At 43.1% G+C, this 22,247-nt stretch overlaps 2 protein-coding genes across 4 annotated transcripts in view; one reads left to right on the top strand and one right to left on the bottom strand.

Moving 5' to 3' along the window:
* Positions 1-11: 11 nt before the first annotated feature.
* Positions 12-6,687, top strand: Scoc (short coiled-coil protein). Of its 2 annotated transcripts, none has more exons than XM_028786281.1 (4): positions 12-250; positions 3,075-3,146; positions 3,481-3,561; positions 5,177-6,687. In XM_028786281.1, exons 2-4 carry the CDS (start codon positions 3,125-3,127, stop codon positions 5,317-5,319), a joined length of 246 nt encoding a protein of 81 aa, XP_028642114.1. In that variant the 5' UTR covers positions 12-250; positions 3,075-3,124; the 3' UTR covers positions 5,320-6,687. The 2 variants fall into 2 exon arrangements, with proteins under 2 accessions (XP_028642114.1, XP_028642113.1); XM_028786280.1 differs by having other exon boundaries at positions 3,478-3,561.
* A 7,865-nt stretch (positions 6,688-14,552) lies between these two features.
* The window catches only part of Clgn (calmegin), a 34,150-nt gene continuing 26,455 nt past the window's right edge, over positions 14,553-22,247 (bottom strand). For both annotated transcript variants that reach the window (XM_028786287.1, XM_028786286.1), the window contains 7 exons: positions 20,666-20,779; positions 20,399-20,549; positions 18,347-18,562; positions 17,444-17,569; positions 16,962-17,124; positions 15,502-15,605; positions 14,553-14,633 (listed from right to left, as the gene is read on the bottom strand). In XM_028786287.1, the coding sequence (XP_028642120.1) occupies positions 14,553-14,633; positions 15,502-15,605; positions 16,962-17,124; positions 17,444-17,569; positions 18,347-18,562; positions 20,399-20,549; positions 20,666-20,779 (955 nt within the window). The remainder of the gene's footprint in view (positions 14,634-15,501; positions 15,606-16,961; positions 17,125-17,443; positions 17,570-18,346; positions 18,563-20,398; positions 20,550-20,665; positions 20,780-22,247) is intronic.

Here is a 22,247-nt window from a genome sequence, read left to right as displayed (position 1 = left end):
CCTGATTGGGCGTCAGTGCCCTTTTGTTAGGGCAAAGGTGGACCCTAGTGCCTTGCCATAGGCCTCTCGCGGCGTCTAGAGGCCAGTGCGCAGGCGTGCAATCTCGCATTAGGATTGGTGGGGGTACGCCTCCTCGCTCGGCGCACGCTCCGTGGGCGGGAAGGGCGGAGCTGACGCTGTCAGTTGGTCCCAGAGCCGCGGCCTGAGGCGTCGTACCCATCCCACCTCTTCCCGGCGCCTCAGACGCTAGGTGAGGCCGCCTGGGGCGGCGAGGGCCGGGGTTGGAGGCCTTACGGGGCGGGGCGGATGGAACGGGGACTCAGACGGCGGCCTGGGCGCTCGATCGCCGGGCCGCGAGGCCCGACGCCCCGCCGAGCGCTGCGCAGCCGCCTTCCCGGCCGCACGCCGCGGGCTCAGTGGGAAGAGCCCGATGGTGCGGGACCGGGACGCCGTGGGGGTGCGATGGGACCGGGTGATGGGAGAAGAGGTTCTACAGCCCGAGCTATCTTCCAGCTCGCCGCAATCCTCCTGCTTCAGCCTCTCGAGTGCTAGGATTGGTTTGCAGGCGTGGTGGCCCATGCCTGCCTGGGGTGGGACATCTTTGCTAGAATCTGGGTTTGTTTCTTTGTCAGCTTTTCTCAAGCGTCCTGTGGAATAAATATTGAGGAGTAAGGTTTGGGAAGGAGAAATCATAGGTTCCCGAAAAACCAAGATTTCTGTTACACCATCGGATACTGACGTCGTAATAGCCATAAGGACAGAAGTCCCCAAACCGTTATCCATTTCTGAGACTCAAAGCTGTGCGTAGAAATCCTAGTGTATGCTCCAGTGATTAAACTGGATGCTGCTAGCTCCCAGGGAATCTAACTTAAGTTTGATCCTTATTGACCATGTAGTTCCTCGATTTCCATCGATTTTGAAACCCCCAAAATGTCAAAGCAGAACATGAAGGGATAGAAACATCACGCTGGAGTAGATGCAGCTTGAAGCAGATGAAATTTTGTATTTGTTTTGTTTGTGGAAACGCCAAAGGAGTCGAGTTTTTTTCAAACTCGGGTTAGGACCTTAATTATATCTTGGCTATGAAACATGAGGCAAGGCCTCTAGCCTTTATAAGGTTAGTATTCACATCTGTGGACTGTATCTTCCTTCTGTTTTGACAGAACTATATGCATAAAGTTTTTAGTGCATTACTGTAGTGCATTGGACTTTTAATTTTTAAAAATACTGTATTTCTGGTGAGTGGATGACAGGTGGAAAACATGAATTGCAGGTTCAGAGAAGTCTGGTGGTTGAGTTTGGAAGGATATTAGGGGAGTGTCAGACTCATACCTGAGAAGTTAAGGTGAGCTGAGGTGGAGTGATGGGAAAGCAGACGGACATTGACTGTATGCTTGACTCTACATGGTTACTGTGATGTGAATTAAGCCACTCTCAGATTAGACCCTGAGTTCTATGAGTCCTTCGGCCACATCGTTTTTCTAAAGTTTCTTCTGTGGTCTATACAGGAGAGTAGAGATGAGAAAATCTGTTAACATCTTTTGAGTACTTACTAAGGATACAAACACATATTTGCATGTATTAAATTCTCAGAACGACCCATGAGATTCATAGTTATTAGGTCCATTTGATGGATGAGGATACTGAGGCTAAGATTTTTAAACTTGATCAAATTTCAGAGCCTAAATAGAGAGTGAAGATTTTTAATCACTGTGCTAAGCATAGTCTCGAGAAGAAGTTTTAGAAGGGTATAGCGTGAACATGCAAGGGTAATTTTAATTAATCCTGGGCTAACACTTTCCATATCCCTGAAGTCTGTCTCTTTTACCTTTTCTGCATTCTGGATTTAAATTATAAAAGGTTCTCATCCACTAACAAACTAGATACACACAGGCCTTGAGATTTCCTGTGATTTTTCAAAGAAAAAGTCTTTTAAAGCACTGACACAAAGATCTCAGAGAATAGTGTTCCTTTCAGAGCCAGGGCAGCTGGTAAGTTACAAAGTAGTTGTGTAAGGTTGTGTGTGTTTGTGTGTGTACACGTGTGCTGCATTCAGTGAACCCACAGATTACAGGCGTGGCAGATGGCATATGTTTGAGAGATGGGGGTAAGACCTCTGGAGCTTGCTCACAAACACTGATTGAACCAGGGAATTCCAGGTTCAAGGTCTGCAAAATGAAACAAAACAAAGCAAAACAGTGGAAGAGGGATTGAGGGAGTCAGCCAAACTTGACCTCTGACCTCTACGTGTGCACAAAGACGTGCACATACACAAAACATGTACACAGACATACACATAAAACAAGTTTATGTCAATTTAAAAATTGAACATTGATTAAACGGAGAGGAAATACTACTTTCAAAAAATGGCCATGCAGTGTTTCATACTTTGGTTGACTACAATAATTCTTTTAAGTGTGATTTTCAAATACTATAGTAGGTTGAATAACTTTCAAAATAGAATTTTGAAAAAAACAACCCAGTAATTTACTTTCTTTGATGGGCAGAGACTCTGTAAGCGGCTGTGGAAAGCATGAGAAAGTAGGCGTTTATGCACTCAGGAGCGGGCTTAGCTTTGTAGTTGTTTGGTGGTGCTATGTAAGGATACTCAGTAGCTTTCAGACTGAGCTGCCTGAGAGTCCACTTTCATGTTTGTACTCTGGGTGTTCTGTCTTGGAAAGATTTTTGTGTGTGTGCCTTTGCTACTCTTTATAATTGTCCTTAGTAAAAAGATTTACATGTTGCTGAATCTTTCTTTAAAAGTATTATCCTGATTAACCAAGATTGCAGTTAAGATGTTTCCTATTTTGAGTATTTACATTTTCATCTCCCTTTGCCAGCACATGTCACGTGATATAATCAGTGTGCAGCGTTTAACTTCAGGTACTTGATTACTGAGTAGTCCAGCATCATCTTTCCTTCCGCTTCTCCCTGGAACTGTCCTGCAGGGACACTAAATACTGCAGAGCAGTAAAGCATGGACAGCAGGCGTTCCTCTGGGTCACATTAACTGTATTGTCTTCTGCAGAACAAGTGTGTGTTTTACTATTATATGTTTCTTTTTCTTTCTACAGACTATTCATTAAAGAGTTTGCGTTCAAGAGCTAAAAGTCTGTTACCCAAGATGATGAATGCTGACATGGACGGTGAGGTCCTCATCCTCTGGCCTTCGGGATGCTTTTGCTTCATTAAGCAATGGAAAGAGCAGAGAGACAGTCCTTAGAGCTTTAGGTCTTGACTAACTTCTTCCCCTTTCCTTTAGAAAGCATCCAGGGTGGCTTCCATTCTGTAACTGTGTGGCAAGTTCCTTTGTTATTTTTGCTTAATGCTGTGAAGTAGAGGCTCTGTATACCTCAGTTAAGGACTGTGTTAAGCCAGCAAAGAAAATGGTTATAAAATGTGTGCAGAATCTTAAGTGTTACATGCCACAACTAGCACAGTGGTTATTAATAGTAAATTTAACACTTTTTATTACAGCAGTTGATGCTGAAAATCAGGTGGAACTGGAAGAAAAGACTCGGCTTATTAATCAGGTGTTGGAACTCCAACACACACTTGAAGGTTAGATTGCATTTAGTAGCTTTCATGAATGACATCTAGTTAACTTCAAAGACCATGTTAGTAGTTTTTGTTGTTGTTGTTATTTTGTGGTTGATATATATGTATGTGCATATATATCTATATCTCCCTCATTATATCTATATCTCCCTCATTATATCTATATCTCCCTTATTATATCTATATCTCCCTCATTATATCTATATCTCCCTTATTTGTCTGTATGGTGGGTGTGTGCCAGGGTACCTTGTGGAAGTCAGAGGGTGACTCGTGGGAATCATTCCTTCTATTCCATGCATCTTGGAATTGAACTCAGGTCCTTAGGTATGGGTGGCGATGTCTTTACCCAGGGAGTCACGTTGCTGCTCCAGTTGTTGTTTTCCCTTCTTCCTGCTGTCTACAGTTTGGCTGTGGTTTACAGGACACATGTGCCTCCCTCAGACCAGTCACTGCTCTTCTCTTTAAGGCCTTCAGATGTGTTGACTTAGTGTGTGCACTCTTTAAATCCTGGCAATGTGTTACTCAGCTTGTTTCAAAAAAGCTCTATTAAAATGAAAAGAAGCACTACTTCTAGAGGTTAAAATTGATCTTAGGGTTTTTTCTTCATTTTTTAACTTCCTTCCATAAAATTAGTACTATCACCTACCTGGTTTTTGATGTTTAATGACATTAAGTATTGTTTTCTTTTGTTTGGGCACAAAGTGAGCAATAGCTTCTCCTTTGACACGCTCCACCTCAGGTTATCTGGGAACACCAGTGATGCAATTCTCTCTAAGTCGCTGTCATTGCTTTAAGTTCCTTCCTTAGTTCCATGGCTGGGTAGCTTGTTTCCTGAGTTCCTGCAGACTACTGGTCAAATTACCCTTAGCAAAAGAGTTAACTCTAAAAAAGCGCTTCTACTCTGCTTTTAGAACTCTTAGCCAGTTTTGCTTTTTCTCTAGAGAAGTTGACAAACGGTATATTGACGGTTAATGTTTACTCTTGATACCTGGGCCCCAGGTGCCCGTATACAGCCATGTTTGTTCTCTGCTGCATCTGGAATGGCGCCTGCTTCTGTTGATCTACATACGTTTGTTAAATATGTGAATGGATGTAATTTTTATTTGTCCATTAGGATCTGCATCTTTTGAAATTTTAACTCATATAAAGCTATAAAAGACCAGCTGCTTGGACCTTTTATCCAGCGTAGGAATCCACGTGTTACGCTGTGCATTGTAAGCATTTCCAGGAAAGACATCGTCCCCTTGTGCGGGAGGACGTGCATGCTTTAGAAATGCAGTGTTTTCTTAATCACCATAAGAGCCAACAGAAATGTTCTACAGACTCCTGAGTCCCATGGGAAACACCGTTAACAATCACCATCTTCTGATTTGTACTCAGGAAAAGTTTTTTTAACCTAAGCCTTTCCCCCCAGTAATCTGAATTAAAAAACAGAAAACTTACAAATTGTCATATTTATTTATTGTTAGTGCTAGGAATCAAATTCAGGGTCTCACACATGCTAGGCAAGGGCTATAGCATTGAGTCACACCCTTCAGCCTGGTCTTTGATTTCATAACATGGAGTCATTGCCATGATTTTATTGATAATTGTATTTCTATTTATTTTTTTAATATAGATCTTTCTGCAAGAGTAGATGCAGTTAAGGAAGAAAATCTGAAGCTAAAATCGGAAAATCAAGTTCTTGGACAGTATATAGAAAACCTCATGTCTGCTTCTAGTGTTTTTCAAACAACTGACACAAAAAGCAAAAGGAAGTAAAGGGTTCGCCTCCCTCTCTTCTATGGATTGCTGCTTTTTTCCTTCCCCCTTAAGGCTTGTTTGCTTCCCTGAGTATTTATAAAGAGAATGTCAGATCTAGGTAATACTAATGCTTAACAGGGGCGTCTCTGAGTTAACCTGATGTGTCTACGTTAGTCTATGAAAATGTGCACAGGTAGAGACTTTATATTAGAATTACAGATATTTATGAATCTTGAAGATGAATGTTTTGCCAATTTGCTTATATATATATATAGGTTTAGCACTGTCTTTTATCATAAGCCTAACTAGTAAAATATACAAGAAAATAACCATGTTGTGAAAAAGTGACCAAAACCATGTACTGAATGCACAGCTCCTGTACCTTGTGCACCGTCTTGTGCCTCTCCTCCATCTGCCTCTTCTTCCCATCTCCCTCCTGACAGTAACGTCAGTTCTCATCTCCCGCAAGAGTAACCTGAACTGTAATTGTTGACACTTAACCAAAATAAGATACTTTCTTAGCTAAGGCTTGCCATTTGTGTATTTAGTAATAAGATAGGATTACTGGTTTCTCTTTAATCAGTTGAAAATAGTTGAAGCTATAAAAAATAAAGGGTTTTCTTTGAAATGTAAACTGTCATACTGAGAAGCTAAAAACTCCCTATTGCATAAAATAGTCTGTTTGGTGTTGAAAAGATCGGAATGCTGGTTACATGTGTATGAGGAAAAAAGCTGAGGAAAGATAGAATTAGGAAGGAAAACTGGATAAACAGAAATACCCTCCCAGTGTTTCCCTCCAGATGTGCGTTACCTCTGGCCCACAGCTGCACTTTTGGGACATGAATGAAAGTGGACTGAGTCTAATGTAAGTGGATTAAGAGAGACCAGTTAAGAGTTTGGTCTCAAGGTTTGTTTGTACCCAGGAGATGAACTTTTACAAAATTAATTGAGAGTATATTAGTATCAGAATCATGAATATAAGAGAGTTTTGTATATGTGATAATTATTAACCTTAGTATCTTATCTCAGTTGTTTTCCTAGAATTTCTGTAAACTCAACTTAGTTTGCAGAATTTTAGTCATTCTTTTAACAAATTTTAAAAGTTTCATTTGTAGCTTCCGTTTGATAAGGAGCTAATATCAGAAATAGAGTAAAGTCTTACAATAGGAAAGATCCACTAATGCAGCTGGTGCCTCGTAGACTGGGCTGCTGTGACTTGTGGAATCATCTTTGTATTAATGTAAGCCTTGATGGGTGATGTTAGCTGTATGGATGTGTAATCTTCACATTACAGACATTTTACAACCCTTTTGTGACCTTGTTACAAATATTTAAAATTGTGTTCAAGTTCTGCTTTGCTGTTTAATAAAAAGCTGTTTCAGAGGTTGTGTGTGTTTTGATACACTTGCTATGTACATGTGCATTGGGAACTACATTGTAATAGTGTATCTTAGTTAAGCACCCAAGACTGCTACAGCGGTAACCTTTTAGTAACACAGTATGGTAGAAGCTTACCCTTCTATTAAAGTTCTAGGGAGGGGCTGGGTTCCCAGACTAGAGGGCTCTGCTGCATAGATTGTTGTGTCATTTTTAGCCATGGCTTCTGCATCACCAATTACATTATTCCATTTGCAGGAAGAGTGTGAGAGTGCACTGAATCTAGGTAGTAAGGGTTCTGTCTTGACATGCTCTAGGACTCTCTCCATCCAAAGCCTTGGATTGGCTGAGCAGTGTGGTTTCTTCCTTGTGGAAAGAAGTGAAGGACTTGTCATAGCAGCCCCAGCCACAGCTGATCTCTTGCTACAGAGTATCTGGAACTACTTTTCCTCACAGAGAAAACATTCCAGCACACAAAGCCCCCCCCCCCCCCCCCCAGCTAATGATTGAACTAAAAAATCCAAGATCTCCCTTGAGGTCCCTCAGCCTCTCTGTTCTCACTCTTTCCCTGGTCTAGAGTTATGGGACGAGATAGCCAAGTAAAAAGCTCTCAGTCTGGAAGGTGGAATAGAGATAATACTCAGATCTAAGGCAGTCGTGAAGTGCTACTTGCAGACAAGCCCCTTGATGTAGGCCCTGCCTCTTATCAAGGTTTCCCTCTCATTAGCTCCTGTGGTGTCCCCCTTCGAAGTTATTCCATACCCACCCCACCTCCACCCCTCAGGCTGAGAAAACAGTCCACTTGTTGGCAAGAGCTTGGTGCCCATTATTTTAAGTCAAGCTCAATTTTCTTTGTTTTTGCTAGTATAACTCTCAAAAAACTGAAACTTTTTACCTAGTTTACACCTATTCCATCTGTTTGCTTGTATGCACTGAGGTTAGAGGACAACCTGTCAGAGTCTGTCCTCTCTTCCCCATGAGTTCTGAGGACCAAGCTCATGTAGTCAGGTTGACTCTAACCTGAGCCATCTTGCTTTGAAGCCTTTTATCTTTGTACCCTTAATCTCTGTCAGGGACAGTCAAACTTTTTTCTAGCCCTGACTCAAACTTTTTTCTCTAAGACTTGACTCTATAACAGAGGAGACTTCCTTAGGACTAACTGAAATGCAGGTGGGAGAGCTGGCCCTGGGGGCTGCAGAGCTGGAGGGCTAGCCTTGCCCTTCACTGGTTGCAGCACTTTGAGAGAGTGGGCTCTGCAGTAAAACTGTCCCTGCTGGAGTGGTTGTGGGTGAGCCGACCTCCTGGGGCATGAGAGCAGAAGAGCTGGCTTTGCTCCTTGCTGACTGTGGCATTGGGTGAGCCAGGGCACTGCTGGAGAGCTGGCCCTGGTGGTTTGGGTGTTGGAGAACTGGTAGTCTGACCAGCTCAGCTACAACCCAGGCCCAAATCTAGGCTTTTTAAAAAGTTGGCCCACCCCAACATCTACATCATCTGTGAACTTCGAGAGCTTGTTAAGAGACTTGTCCTGCAGGCCCAAAGCTGTGGGATATCTGTGACACAGGGCAAAGAGAGGATATCCAAGAGGAGCCCCAGTGAGGATCCAGTATTGATATGTAGCAGGCCTCAAACCAGAACATGTAACGAAGTGTGGACAAGAGAGTGTGCTGCGGGACACAGTCTCTCACACTATAGCTTCCGTAGCAAGATTTTTTTTTTCTTATGAGGCAGGGTGGGAGGCAGGTTACAAGGGCAGAGGGCAGGTATGAAGGGATGGGGAGATGACTAGGATTGGGGGGGGTACAAAATGTAAGATTCAGAAAGAATCAAAAAGTTAAAAAAATGAAAAAAAGATGAAAACTCTGCGCTCCATCTCCAGCACCATGTCTGACTGGATGCTGCCACGCTTCTTGGCATGATGATAATGGACTAAACTTCTGAACTGTAAGCCCTTCATGGTGTCTCTTCAGAGAACACTGAGACACTTAGCTTCACCTTGACCTCTAGAACTGTGGAAATTCATTTACTGTTTAGAAGTCACCTACATTGTAGTATTTTGATAGCAGTCAGACAGATGGTGGCTCCTCCCCACAGGGTCCCAAAGAAGAGCTTCCTTCAATACCGACTCTTGGAGCTTCTCACTGCTGACCACACTCCCGCTGCACACCACAGTCCTTTATTTGGAACTTAGAGAGCCAGATGCTCCAGAACTCGGCATTTTCCAGATTTTATAAAATGTTATGATTTATTGGCAACTTGTTTTTGCATGAGAATCCATAAAAATTAGTGGTGAATGGGATAAAGTGAGTGTACAATGCATTTAAAAGTCTACCTTGGAGGTCAGGTTGGGCTACTGAGTCAGTTTTGGTGTCACGGTTGTGAGTTTATTTGAACAGAGATAGATTTTCCTTTCTTGAACTATACAAAGCAACTCTTGTTGTAAAAGTCACTTAAGCATCTACTTCCAGTCAAGTTGTAAGCCTCGCCCTTACTCCTGGCCAGCCCTTTCCCCTTTAATAGGTAGTCCTTTTCATAGGATGCAAGTGAGAATACAACTTTAGAACCTAAGGTTAATTTTATGGTCAAAAGCAAAGAAAAGTTGGGTGTTAATTCTTTAGCCTGTAAAGCTTAACTGTTGGATAATGCTTTCTTCAGCCTTGAGTTAATCCTCATTCCTGATTGTTGCTAGAAATGTCTTCAGTGCTGTCATATCCAAGATGACCACCAACAGGTATCAAAGGTTGGTTTCATTTTTAAGATTGCTTGTCAAGTGAGACTGTTACATGGACAACTGTGAATGATGCTATTGCCTTTTAGCTACTTCTTCCATTAAACTACAGTCAACCCCACTGAAACCAGAAATTAATGAAATGTAAATGACAAATTCAGTATAACAAAGACTTATGTCATTCCATCACAGTGTCTCTATGTAGTCCTGGAACTCATTGTGTAGACCAGGCTGGCTGTAAACACAGGAAGATCCACCTGCCTCTACCTCCCAAGTGCTGGGATTAAAAGTGTGTACTGCTATGCTCAGCCCAGAGTTTATCTGTCTTGACAGAGCTGAAGTCATGCATGGTAATCAGTTATATGATGTATTTTTCTTATTTTAAGGTTTACAGAAGACTTATCAAGTGTCTGTTATTAATACTTGAAGATACCCCTAAGATAACAAAGAGTGCAGACTGCATTCATTTAACAAATACCTACCAAATGTGTAAGATATGGTGATGGGTGTGAAAAGATGGTTTTCTAGTTGTCCTGTGCCTACCTAAGACTATCCTTACTGTTCTGTGCACTGGGGTCTTCAGAGACACTAAATGTTTCCAAAGGCTGGAGAGAAGGCTCAGTGGCTAAGTTCATACCATTCTTGCAAAGTTCCCAGCACTTGAATGCGCAGATCACAACTTCCTGTAACCACAGCTCCAGGGGGTACAGGTACAGGCTACCCCATGTAGACATGCACATAACTAAAAAGTAAAAACAAAACAAAACAAACCCACCACCACAACAAAAAACCAATAAAACCTTTCAACGTTTCCAAGTTCATGTTCTCCCCATCAGCCTGCCTTATGTAACCTGTCAAGAGGCATCTGTGGTGCTCTGAATGAAAATGGTGGCCCCCATGGGCTCTTATATTTCAATACTTGGTCATCAGATAGTGGAGCTGTTTGGGAAGGATTAGGAGGTGTGGCCTTGTTGGAGAATGTGTGTCACTGGGGTGGGCCTTGAGGTTTCAAAATATTTGTGCCATTCCCAGTGTATTCTTTGCCTCCTACTTGAAGATCAAGACATAAGTTCTCAGCTGTTCCTGCTGCTGGAAGGACAATATAAACCCCATTTGTCTCCGTTTAAGGACCAGGCCTGGTTTCAAAAAAAGGCCCTAAAGCACCAGTTTCAGTAACAGATCCTAAGTCCCAGAAACTAAGTCATAAGATACCAGCTCCAGGGATAGACCATAAAATCCAGAACAAAATCATAAAAACCCCTCCCAAAGAAAAGCCTGTGGCTAACCACAAAAATGGGGAAATATCTCAGAATGGGCCATCTGTGCTGGACAGCCCTATTTCATCACATGGTTAAATGTTCATGACAGGAATGTAGACCACTGTCCACCTGTGACCCGCTGGCATCCACCAATGAAACTTCAGATGACCTAGTTCTTCTAGAGAGTTACCCTGGTTACCTATAAGAAGGCCTTCATCTGGGGTCACCATTTTAGAGAATGGTTGACCCCCTGGACACTGAATGTTTCTGCAGAATAAACACTCTTTGTTTTTGCATACTATCTGAGTCTTGGGTCTTCCTTCAGCAATTTTTGGACTCTTACACTGCCATACCTTTGCTCTGCCATTGTGGAGTGTAATTGGCTGAACTATAAACCCAATTAAATACTTTTATTTTAAATTACCTTTGTCATGGTGTCTTATCACAGCAGTAGAAAAAACTAAGGGCTTCATTTCCTAACCACCTCATAGGTGAATATAGACCTATGTGCTTTGAAAAGAAATGATTGATTATTGGAAATGTTTTCTGAAAATTATTTTATATAAAAGATTTAAGCAATTGTTTGAGTCACCCAATATTTCATCTTTACATCTTGCTAAAGGTAAAACATACAGCCAAAATCTAGAAGAGAATCATATAGGTAGGTGTCCAGAGTGTAAGTTATGTGTTAACTATTCTGAACAGTTTCTATTAAATACAAAATTAGTTTAAATGTGCATGCACACACACACACATCTCCTCAGTGGAGAACTTTGGAACTCAGATCTCTCCTTCTGTTTTACCCACTGAGCTTCCTTGGTCCGATGAAACCATTTGGAGAATTACAGATTTTATGGTACACTGAACCCATCACAGTGGTTCATCATTTTTTTTTAAAGATTTATTTTTTATATATGTGAGTACACTGTCGTTGTCCTCAGACACACCAGAGGAGAGCATTGGATCCCATTACAGATGGTTGTGAGCCAACATGTGGTTGCCGGGAATTGAACTCAGGACCTCTGGAAGAGCAGTCAGTGCTCTTAACCACTGAGCCATCTCTTCAGCCTCACAGTGGTTCATCTTATTCAAGCACTTCCTGTTGAGGTTTTGTCTTTTACTGTCTATTGTAATGCTAAGTATGGCCCCAAGACCTGAAGTCTGCCCCCAAGTTAATTCTGATTGGTGAATAAAGATGCCGGCAGCCAATAGCTGGGCAGAAGAGAAATAGTTGGGGTTGGGTTTTTGAGGGCTTGTGTGAGAGGAGAGGTGATAAGAGAGAAGGAGCCACCATGAAAAAAGAATGAGCAGGAGGGAGAGACAGTGAGCCGCCAAGGGGTAGGAGTAAAGGAACTGTGGGCTGGCCAATTAGAGCTAAGAACAGCCCAGATGGAGCACAGTAAATAGTGATGGTTTGGTGTGATGGGAAGGCAGATGCTAACATCATGGAGGGTAGGCTGTTGCCCTGCTGTTAAGCTGCCTAAGGCATATTAAGATATAAAGGCTGTGTGTATGTCTTTCCTCTGGGACCATGAATAGTCAAAGGCAGATAGAAACCCTGCAGTGGGATTTTAAATAATTATTTGCTTCAGCTTCTACCATGTATTCCTCCAAGCGCAGACTAACCAACGTTGACGTCATCCTAGAGAACGGCGATGGAAGTGAGCCTAGCTGAAGAGTATTTTCAAGGAAAAGAAGCAAAGATTGACAAGACAGCTTAGCCAATAAGAGCACAGGCTGGCTCTTGCAGAGGAGTCAAGTTCAGTTCCCGGAACCAACATGGAAGCTCATGACCAGTGCTCTCTTTGGGTCTCCATGGCTACCTGCACACTTGTGTACATACACAAATCCAGGCACATGAACATACAAGGAAAATAAATCTTTAGAAAATTACTTTAGTAAAAAGCAGAAAAAAAAACCAAGAAAGCAAAACACACATACATGTATACACATATATATTTTATATTTTATTAGGGAAAATGATAAATTCAAGTAATTATAAAAAATAAAATCAGATTAGGATAAAGAAAAAAGTCACTTGGCTACCAAAGCTCTTGTCAGTTGCATAGATGCCATGTGTTCCTCACAGGGCTTTAGTTTGGATTGACCTGTCCGTGACAGCACATCCACAAAGGGAAACACAACCAGGGATTTGTAGTGATGTTTGCACGGTTTCTCACGCTTGCCATCTCAGCACTGAGCAGCTGATACAGGAGGATTGCATCAAGTATGAGTGCAGCCTGGGCTACACAGGAGTTCCAAGCCAGCTTGAGCTTCAGGGTAAAACCTTGTATCGACAAAATAAACTATAAAGATAAAACTTGGCTGCTCAGATAGTACCACTGCAAGCTCCTGAAGTGTGATCAAATGTCCATGCAGAGTCAGTCTGCAACCAAGAGTTAAAACAGCTCTAACCGAGCTTCAGAAAATGTGCTCACACACAAGTCAGAGGTCAGGCTGATTTTTATCAAGGCAAGGAAGGGTTTATCTCTCTGAAGCATAGTTGTTTATTTTGAGATACATTTTTATTTATAATTATTTCAAATGGCTAGTTCAAAGGGAAAAAAGGAGCCCCTGAAAGCTATGTTAAGCCCTATGATTGCTAAGTAAATTCTAGTTATGGTTAGCTGTGTTAGAAATTCACCAGGAGTCTATAAACGTTAGTGCATGGCCACAGGGCAGCCACTCACTCCCCTTTTACATCACTCTGGAAGATGCAAACAACGTCATTGGCTCGGCCTAGCCTCTTTTACAGAGGTGAAACTAGGGTTTGTTTTCAGTGTGTGAGTTCTGAATGTGCCTATGTGAGGGAGTCAGAAGGTGAGGTGGGCGTGTCTACAAAATAAACCCCAAAGTTGCAAAGGTACTCAGTATTAAAGTCATACTCTGGTCTTCATGTGGACTTGAATGGCCTTTCATAGGGTGGACACCTGGTACTTAAGTGTAGAAAGTTCTTCAATAAAACCATTTTAAGTACAGCAATACTGCTGATAAGGTAGGTAGTGTGGGCACCCACTTCAGACGCAGCTGTGAGGGTGACCTTGTCAGCAGGAAGCATGATAAAAAGACACAGCTGCAGAATGGGTTATAGCCATTAGAATCCCACACTAATAAATGACGCCTGCCCAGTGATGATCCATACAGAGGGCATAATTTAAATGGGAAACATATTTAAATTTCATTTTCCAGAGCACTGTGTGCACACACCATCTGGTGAATGAGGTAAGCCACTTGGGCTCCAAGACCTTGAAAACAAGTGCACATTATTTGGTTTTGACAAGCCTGCTATCTTTAAGCTCTGCTTGTGCATTACCCGGCGATGGAGCGAGTTAACAATCACTCAGTTGACACATCTGCCAACAGCACCTCTTTAGTACAGTGTCACACAAGCCAGGGAAGTGTGGCTCACTCACACACTCTATAGTGCTGACAGTACTGAATGATCCCCCATGGACTCCATCACCTTCAGTCTGTACAACAGAGCACACCCATATCTCAGGATGAAAGTAACCTGCTTCTTCCTGCGTAGGCACTGGAGAGGAAAGCCCAATAGCAGGCGTTCCAATAGCATGGGAGCAAAAAGCACCTTATCTTTGCTCCATAAAACCGAAACAATCTTCCTTCCAACTGTTAAAACTGTAACTTCTAAGGAGACGAATCTCTTGGCTCTCATGTAATGTGCCACTTTTCTTTTATTCTAAATTCAAAGACCAGTTAACTTCAAAGTTACCCCCCCCCACCCCCCAAAAGAAAGAAAGAAGTGTCTGAAAGAGTAACATTGCTAGATACTTAGAAAGAGTTTGTGCAGATGTACAGAGTCACTGTCCTTCTGGGCACCCTAACTCTAGACGCCAGGCTCTCTCTCCGGGACTGGCGACACTTGATGTGCTTCAGTCCTTGCGTACCCTCCTCTTGCGTAATGACTTCACTGGTGCGTCTCCGGACCCTGTGCTTTCATCAGCGTCCTTCATCTGGAAAACAATGAATGATGGGAGTGTTTCCTTTCACGTAATCTACCTAGTCAACAACAGCAGGCTTATTCCACATTCTTTAAACCATGTGCTGTGTGATGCGGGCTCCTGAATTCACAAAGATGCCTTGGGGTTTGTTTGTTTACACTGGCCTGATGTCACGTCCCAAATAACCCTGTTTATCAAGTAAGCACGTGACAAAGAACACTGCTGCTCGACCCTGCAGCATTATTTATGACTCAGAACATGGCCTTAATCTCACAGGAAGTAGCCATGTCCATTTCCAATGATAAAGAGACTTCATCACAGGGTTTCCCTGAGTAATGAATCCTGAGCTGGTTTTACAGAGACCATTACAGAACTTCTGGAATGAAAGTTTCCAGAGAAACGAGAAGTGAGGTAAAAAGGAACATGCTGACAGTTTTCCCCTCTTTACTTCTAGGATGTGTTGTACCTCGAAGCAAACTTTAAGAACAAAATGCATGCATGAAGACATTATGTACCTAACATCATTCACAATGTGACATTCACACCAATTTCACAAAATGATGCTATTCAAAAATAACTTACCTTATTGACAAATATACCCAAGAAAACAGAATGGCTAGAGGGTATATGGAGGCAACAGTCTGGCCGAAACTCTGTTTCCACAGGAGGACTACAGTTTACAGACTCAGCCATCTCTGTCCACTGCTACCGACAGAGCTACGGTCATTTTTACCAGTGCAGTCTACCTTTACATAGTGAGGAGCACAGGTGACATGCTCCTCCATCAGGTGTCCAGGTAACAACGTCTCAGCGTTTTTCTGCCGTCTCTTACTCTAGGAGACAGGGAAAAAGCTTGCTCCTGTGTGGAGGGAGGGCTTACCTCATCCTCTGATCCAGATTTACTCATCTTGCTCACTTCCTCTTGCCCTTCTATGGTTTCTCCATCTTCCTCACTCTTCTCTTCTGGTTCACCAATTACTTCTTCTGGAATACAGATTTCATTAAAGGCAGAGACCCCATGAGCTAGGATTTTGCTACTGAAAAGTATTAAGAATTAAGGGGGATTTATTTAAATTCTAAAATTAAAAAGCTATTTCAATTCTTCAAAACTGAAAAGAAAAAATGAGCTAATTGTAAATACTCATTACTTTACATTTATAAATAAATCAAATGAAGCAAAGAGTGAGTTCTGAAAATTATGATGATGTAATACAGACAACCCAAATGCTTTTCTGGTGGTCACGTCTTAGTGACAGACACCCCTTCACTTAGGTGACCTTTGTGCTCTTCAGCTGGCCATCGATTTATCTTGGAGCCTGTGGGCGTTACCTCTACCTTTTTCAGTTACTGATTCTCTTATAGACTCTGTTTAGCCAAATCTTGAGCTTTGTCACTGTCTTTATGGAAAGACAGGGAGGAGGTGGGGAGGGAGGGGGAGGAGGAAAAAGAGGAAAAGAGGGAGGAGGTAAGGACAGAGAGGAGCAGGCCTAAGAAGAGGAGGAAGAAGAAGGGGAGAAGGAGGAGGAAGAAGGAGAGGAAGAGGAAGATTCCATCACAAAAAAGAACATGTCCTGAGAATTATAAAAAGTAAAAACTTACTTTGCCAAAACTTAGGTTTGAGGAAACGGAAGCCAGCATATGCCACCTCTGCTTTCCTCATGCTTGCGCATGCACAGTGCAAGACAGTGCAGAAGGGCAAAGTTGCCTTCTAAAACAAGGCCCCTTTGATATTTTAGTATTCCCAAATTAGTTATTTGTGAATGCTCTCTAAAGTAAACAGAAACATTAATATAACGTACTAATAAGTTACAAAGACTCTGAGAACTTATAAAGAATTTACACATACACACACACACACACACACACACACACACACACACACACCCTGTTCTTTTCAAAGAACTTAGTCTTCTTAGTCTTGTGCTTTGTCCTCTGACTTCCTCAGGTGTTCCATGACATATACATGTGCACACATGCATGCTGGCTTTGAGTCACCCATGCACCTGTAAGGAACCCACCCACTGGTTCATCAAGCTAGACTTTTGTGGAACTGTTTGGACTGAGGTGCCCCATGGGGTGAGGGTGTGCCTGGTCACACAACTGTACACACACTGCAGCTCACCCATGCTCTCAGAAGCACAGGAGGCTGAACCATAAGGACAAGCAGGGTAGACAGGGTGACTACTCAAAGGGCTGTCACTCTCAGAGGATTGCTAATCATGTTCCCAAAGTCACATGCTCTTGGCAATTCCTGTGCACATTAGACACAGAGCAGGGCGGACAGTTCTGTCACTGCTGTCAGGACAGGGCAGGTGCCACAAGTTACCAGCACAGTCTTACCCTTTTCCACGATGATGACTTCAGCTTCACTTGGCTTCTTCTCCTCTTGCAAATCTTCTGGCTTCTCCGGGGCCTTCTCCTCCTCTGCCTCTTGCTCCAGGATGGCCTTGCTTTGCAGCTTGCATAAGTCAGTTTTTTCAGGCCCCTTGTCTTCATATTTTTTCTGTGGTAGTTTAACAAAAGCTGTTTTTACTGAAGTCTAAGCCCTATTTTTATTTTATTTTATCTTTCTTTTTTTAGTGCACAGACACTAATGATTGAAATGGACAGTGCATGTCCTCTCCATCAGAGCATTTATCTACCTGGTTTTTGTTTGTTTGTTGCACTAACTGATGAGGTACATAACAAACTCAGTAAATCTCAGGAAACTGAAGTCATTACATTTGCACTGAATTCATTACACTGCTTGATCCAGACAACTCTGGAACACAAGCAAATCTGAAAAAAACAAAGTTGAAAAAAAAAAGATGTGTTTTCTTTACCTTCACTTTTCTTGGCCAACAAAATGAAGTAACTAATGCAATGGGTAACCCGACCATCACCAGGTACATGATCCAGAGCCAGGGTCGCTCCTCTGCAGCTGTCGTTAGCTGTCTGAAGACACCAGGCTGCCAGAGAAATCAGCACAGAGTCATTTCCACGGATTATGTACACTTTACACTACTGCCCAGTGAACACACACACACACACACACAATGAAAAAGACAACTCTGAGAATACGTTCTGTTAAAGAACTTCCTGATAAGCTCACTCAGGGACTATTGTGTTCTCTTTTTCTTTTTATATGAACAATTTCACAAGTGGCCCTTGTGTGTGAATTTTATTTTATTAAATAACACATATCTGAGGCCACAAGATATTTCACTCGTAACAATCAAGTATCTAAAGAAACCAACTGAGTGTGGGTGAATGGCTCAGCAGATTCAAGTGCTGACACCCTCATAAAATGGAGGATGCAATGGCCTGTGTCTGTAATCCCAGCACCCCGGGGTGGGGGTGAGAAGGGAAGTGGCGCCAGCAGGCTCACAAGGCCAGCCAGCCCACAGCAGTGGAAATAAACACAGAAATGTTGGATTAGATTTCTTGGTACTTCTCCAAGTAAAAATAGTTGGAATGCATATAGATTACTGTTATAACTCAGCCTTGCACTGCCAACATGAAAACACAAAGCCGTCTTTTTTAAGGCTAAAAGCTACAATTGGACTTTGAATCTCATGAGGACTACTATAATTTAAATTCACCATGTGGTCTACATTCTGTCTATAAAATGTATTCAAGTCCATTTCCTTGGCATTTAGCAGTTACTGCATCTGTGTCACCCATGGCCAGGAGTGGGCTCCATGAGGCCCCACAGCTACATGACTTGTCTGTGGTCACTGTCACACCTCATTAGCATTTGCCACCGCTATCTTCAGCTCCCAGCCATCTGTCGCCCACTGATCTGCCACCTCCTTTTCTGAACAGATGATAAAATTATCAAAGTATATGTCGGGAGTCATGGACCAAAGCTCTAAGCCCAGAGCACTGAAAGAAGTCAGAAGGAACGGGTGGTCATCTTCAAAATAATCCGGGTTAGGGATTTTCTGGGGACTCCAGATTCCCTGGAAGAAATAACAAGTGAAGAAACTTTTAAATAAAGTGATGTCATTAGACAAATACAAAGGGACAGAAGCAGTCTTTTTAAGGGACAGGAAAATGGCTCAGGCGGTAACACGTGTGCCCCTGTGTGAAGGTACAGGAGCTGAGTTTAGTCTCTAGCACTGTTTAAAAAGCTGGTGCTGTCAGACAGTGGCTGTAATCCCAGTCCTGAGGAGATGGAGACAGGGCGTCCCTAGAATTTGTTGGCCCATTAGTCTCCTTGAGTCAGAAAGATCCAGGCTTAATGAGAGACAGTGTCTCAAAAACAGTAAGATGAAGGGCAGTCGCACATATCTGCACATGCATGCCCACCCACCTTGTGAGAAGTGAATGAGATGAAGAAAAACTGCAGTGAAGAATTAGAATAACCAAGTGTGTGTGTGTGTGTGTAATACCATCGTTCTATGTTTGTATCTCTATCTATCTGTCTCTACCTATCTACCTGTCTACCTGTCTGTCTATCTATCTATCTATCTATCTATCTATCTATCTATCTATCTATCTATCTATCATCTATTTATGAGAAAGAGAGAGACAGAGATGGTTTCTCTATATAGCCCTGGCTGTCCTAGAACTTGTTCTGTATACCAGGCTGGACTTGAACTCACAGAAGATCCTCCTAACTCTACCTCTTGAGTACTGGGATTAAAAGTGTGTGCAACCATACCCAACAAAAGATGCTACATTATTTTTTTATTGATACTTTATTTTAAAAGACTATTACTGTTTTTGTTTTACCCTAGGAGTCTGTGCTATCTTGTCTCTGGTTCTAGGTCACCCAAGCAGTGTTGGATATGAGTTCCTTCCCATGGAGTGGGCCATAAGTCAAATCAGACACTGGTTGGCCACTCTCACCAAGTTCTTGCCACAATGCCCCTAGCATATCTCACAGGGAGGACAGACTGTAGGTTGAAGCTTTGTGGCTGGGCTGGTGTCTGTGTTTCTTTCTCTCTCAATAGCTTGGCTGGGCTGGTGCCTGTGTCTCTCTCAATAGCTTGGCTGGGCTGGTGTCTGTGTTTCTCTCTCAGTAGCTTGGCTGGGCTGGAGTCCGTGTCTCTCTCAATAGCTTACAGACAAGACAGACTGTAGGTTGAAGGTTTGGTGGCTGGGCTGGTGTCCATGCTTCTCTCTCAGTAGCCTGCAGAGGGCCTTCCTGCACCACGACTGGAATGCGGGATGAGGGCTCCACGTAGGCAACAGGCAACCTCTCCATGGTCGGGGTACAATTCTCTTGCCCCTACTCCCCCAACCTCCTCAGATTTCAGAGAGCAGCCCTTCGTTTCAGCAACAGCCTGAGTTGTTTAGGTATTTTCATGGGATTCCCTTAGCCAACAACTCAAGTGAATGTGCCCTGCTCTCGCCACTGGAGGCCTCGCCTGGCTACGAGGGATGACTGGTTGGGACTCTGTATTCCCCATTACCTGGAGTCCTCACTAGGATCATCTTCATAGATTCCAGGAAGTTTCCACTGAACGAGGTTCCTATACCACCACCAAATACCCCACCCTCCCTCCCAGCCATCTCTCCCTTCATTGTCTGTCTCTACCCCATCACTCCCCATCTGATTCCCCAGCTCCTGTCCCCACACCCCCAGTCCACCCATAAAATCTATTCTATCTTCCCCTCCTAGGGAGACCCATGTAGCCTCCACCCCAGACCCCCCCCTCTTTCCTAACCTAAATTAGTTGACTTTCTTTAACTTCATAAAATTACAAATGAAACTTCTAAGAGCTGCAGACTCTGGTGAGGATCAGAAAAAACAATCCAGCCTTACTACAGAACGGGGACATTGCTGTCACCTGGTAGTTAGGATTATTGATCATGGGTGGTTTCCAGATTCCTTTGTATTTTGGGTTATCTATCATGGGAGGTTTCCATTCTCCACATCCGATCTGACAGGCTGGATTCGGAATGTGTGGCGCCTCCCACTCTCCGTCCATGTCTTCACTCCTGAAATGATCAGAGCACAGGTATTGCACTAATTCCAAGTCTTTGGAGGAAGCAATAAAAATTAGTAAACAATCAAGATACACTTGGCTCCGTGTGTGGAATTGAAGAACGCTTACCAATCCTCAGGTTTCTCAGCTTTAGGATTGGGGATAAACTTTGGTTCATCATCAAGCCAGCCATCTGGTTTAACAGCACTTGAGTCTTCTATTTGGGCAGGTTCATTTTCATCCCTGTGTATACACCATTACAATAATGTAGTTAAGATTTTAAAAAGTTCTTAAATATGCATATCAAAATGTCCAGAAGGTACCATGGCAGTATGTTCTACTATTTGGTTTATGTGCCTACTAAGGGTATTTTACACGCCAACACACACACACACACACACACACACCATTCCCTACACACAGACACACACACACAGACACACACACACAGACACACACACCATTCCCTACACACACACACACACACACACACACACACACACACACACACCATTCCCTTGTCGAATGTGGTCTCATGTTCCATGCACATATTGCACATATTTTCTTACATAAATGGTAACACTGCATACTTGGCATGTTCAATTTTGCCTTTGCCACTCAAATTCAGTCAAAAACTGTGCACCGGACGCTTTGTGATATGGTTTGCTTTCTGTTGAAGGCTCAGTTCCCAGTGAGGTGAGTTTAGAGGTTAGGTGACTGTGAATCATGAGGGTTTGGATTCACAAATTAATCTATTTTCTGACCCCTAGATTAATGGATTTCAAGCAGGAGATTTTGTTACAAAGTGATCTTCTCTGCTCCCCGATGCCACAGTGTGGGCAGCTCTGCTTCACAACATGCCCCTTTCCAAGGTGTCCTGACGACACACCCACCAACATGGAGCCTGTACCTCTGGATAAAATGGCTGACACTTCTGCCTCCTGTGTTGACTCCTGAGTGTTTTCTGTCACAGTGAAGCCAATCTAACCTAGACACTTTGCACCAAGGAGTTTCCACAACCACCTCCTACTGTGTGCTTTAGAAGCCTTTGGAACATGTCTGTGTGGGGGAATGGCTTGGGACAGTCTCAGTGTAGACTCAATGTAGAAAGAGCTTGCAGGGCCAGAACCAAGAGCTCCGTGGGCAATCCTGTGCATAGCTCAGGTGAGACAGGAGGTGTGGAGAGGAATGTAGAGAGTAGAGTTAGCCCAGATACCCAGGAGTAAGGTGTCTCCATCCAAGCTGGGTGCACATAGCAGTTCGAGTGCACAGCCGAGCCACTCCTGTGTCTCTGGGCAGCTTAGTTATTTTACATTAAGAAATCAGCCCTTTGTTGGCTATGTACTGTAAAAATATAAGCTTTCCACTTTCTCCTTTTCAGGTTTTTGTTTTTTTTTAAATCATGTTTATTTATTTCTCTGTATGTGTCTGTGTGTGCACACACAAGAGCACAGACATGTATGCACGTCTGTGTGATTGTACACTTATGCCACAGCACACAGGAGGTCAGAGGACAACTTGCAGAAGCTGGTTCTCTCTTCCATGTGGGCTCCAGGGGTGGCACCTTTACCTAATGAGCCATCTCACCAGCCCTCATGTATTTTAAATTAAATGTTTCTGGTCTTTCCTTTCCTCCTTCCCTTTCCTTCCCTTCCCTTCCCTTCCCTTCCCTTCCCTTCCCTTCCCTTCCCTCCCCTCCCCTCCCCTCCCC

This window comes from Grammomys surdaster, unplaced genomic scaffold, assembly GCF_004785775.1.
Source record: "Grammomys surdaster isolate TR1022 unplaced genomic scaffold, NIH_TR_1.0 125463, whole genome shotgun sequence".
In the NCBI taxonomy this organism is placed as follows: domain Eukaryota; kingdom Metazoa; phylum Chordata; class Mammalia; order Rodentia; family Muridae; genus Grammomys; species Grammomys surdaster.
Note: the sequence above shows the minus strand (reverse complement) of the source record. Positions and strands in the feature narration are given on the sequence as shown.

Coding starts and splice junctions, on each gene's coding strand:
- Scoc (XM_028786280.1), top strand. CDS start 3,125: ATGATGAATGCTGACATGGACG. Junction 3,147..3,477: donor GATGAATGCTGACATGGACG/GTGAGGTCCTCA, acceptor TTTTTATTACAG/CAGTTGATGCTGAAAATCAG. Junction 3,562..5,176: donor ACTCCAACACACACTTGAAG/GTTAGATTGCAT, acceptor TTTTTAATATAG/ATCTTTCTGCAAGAGTAGAT.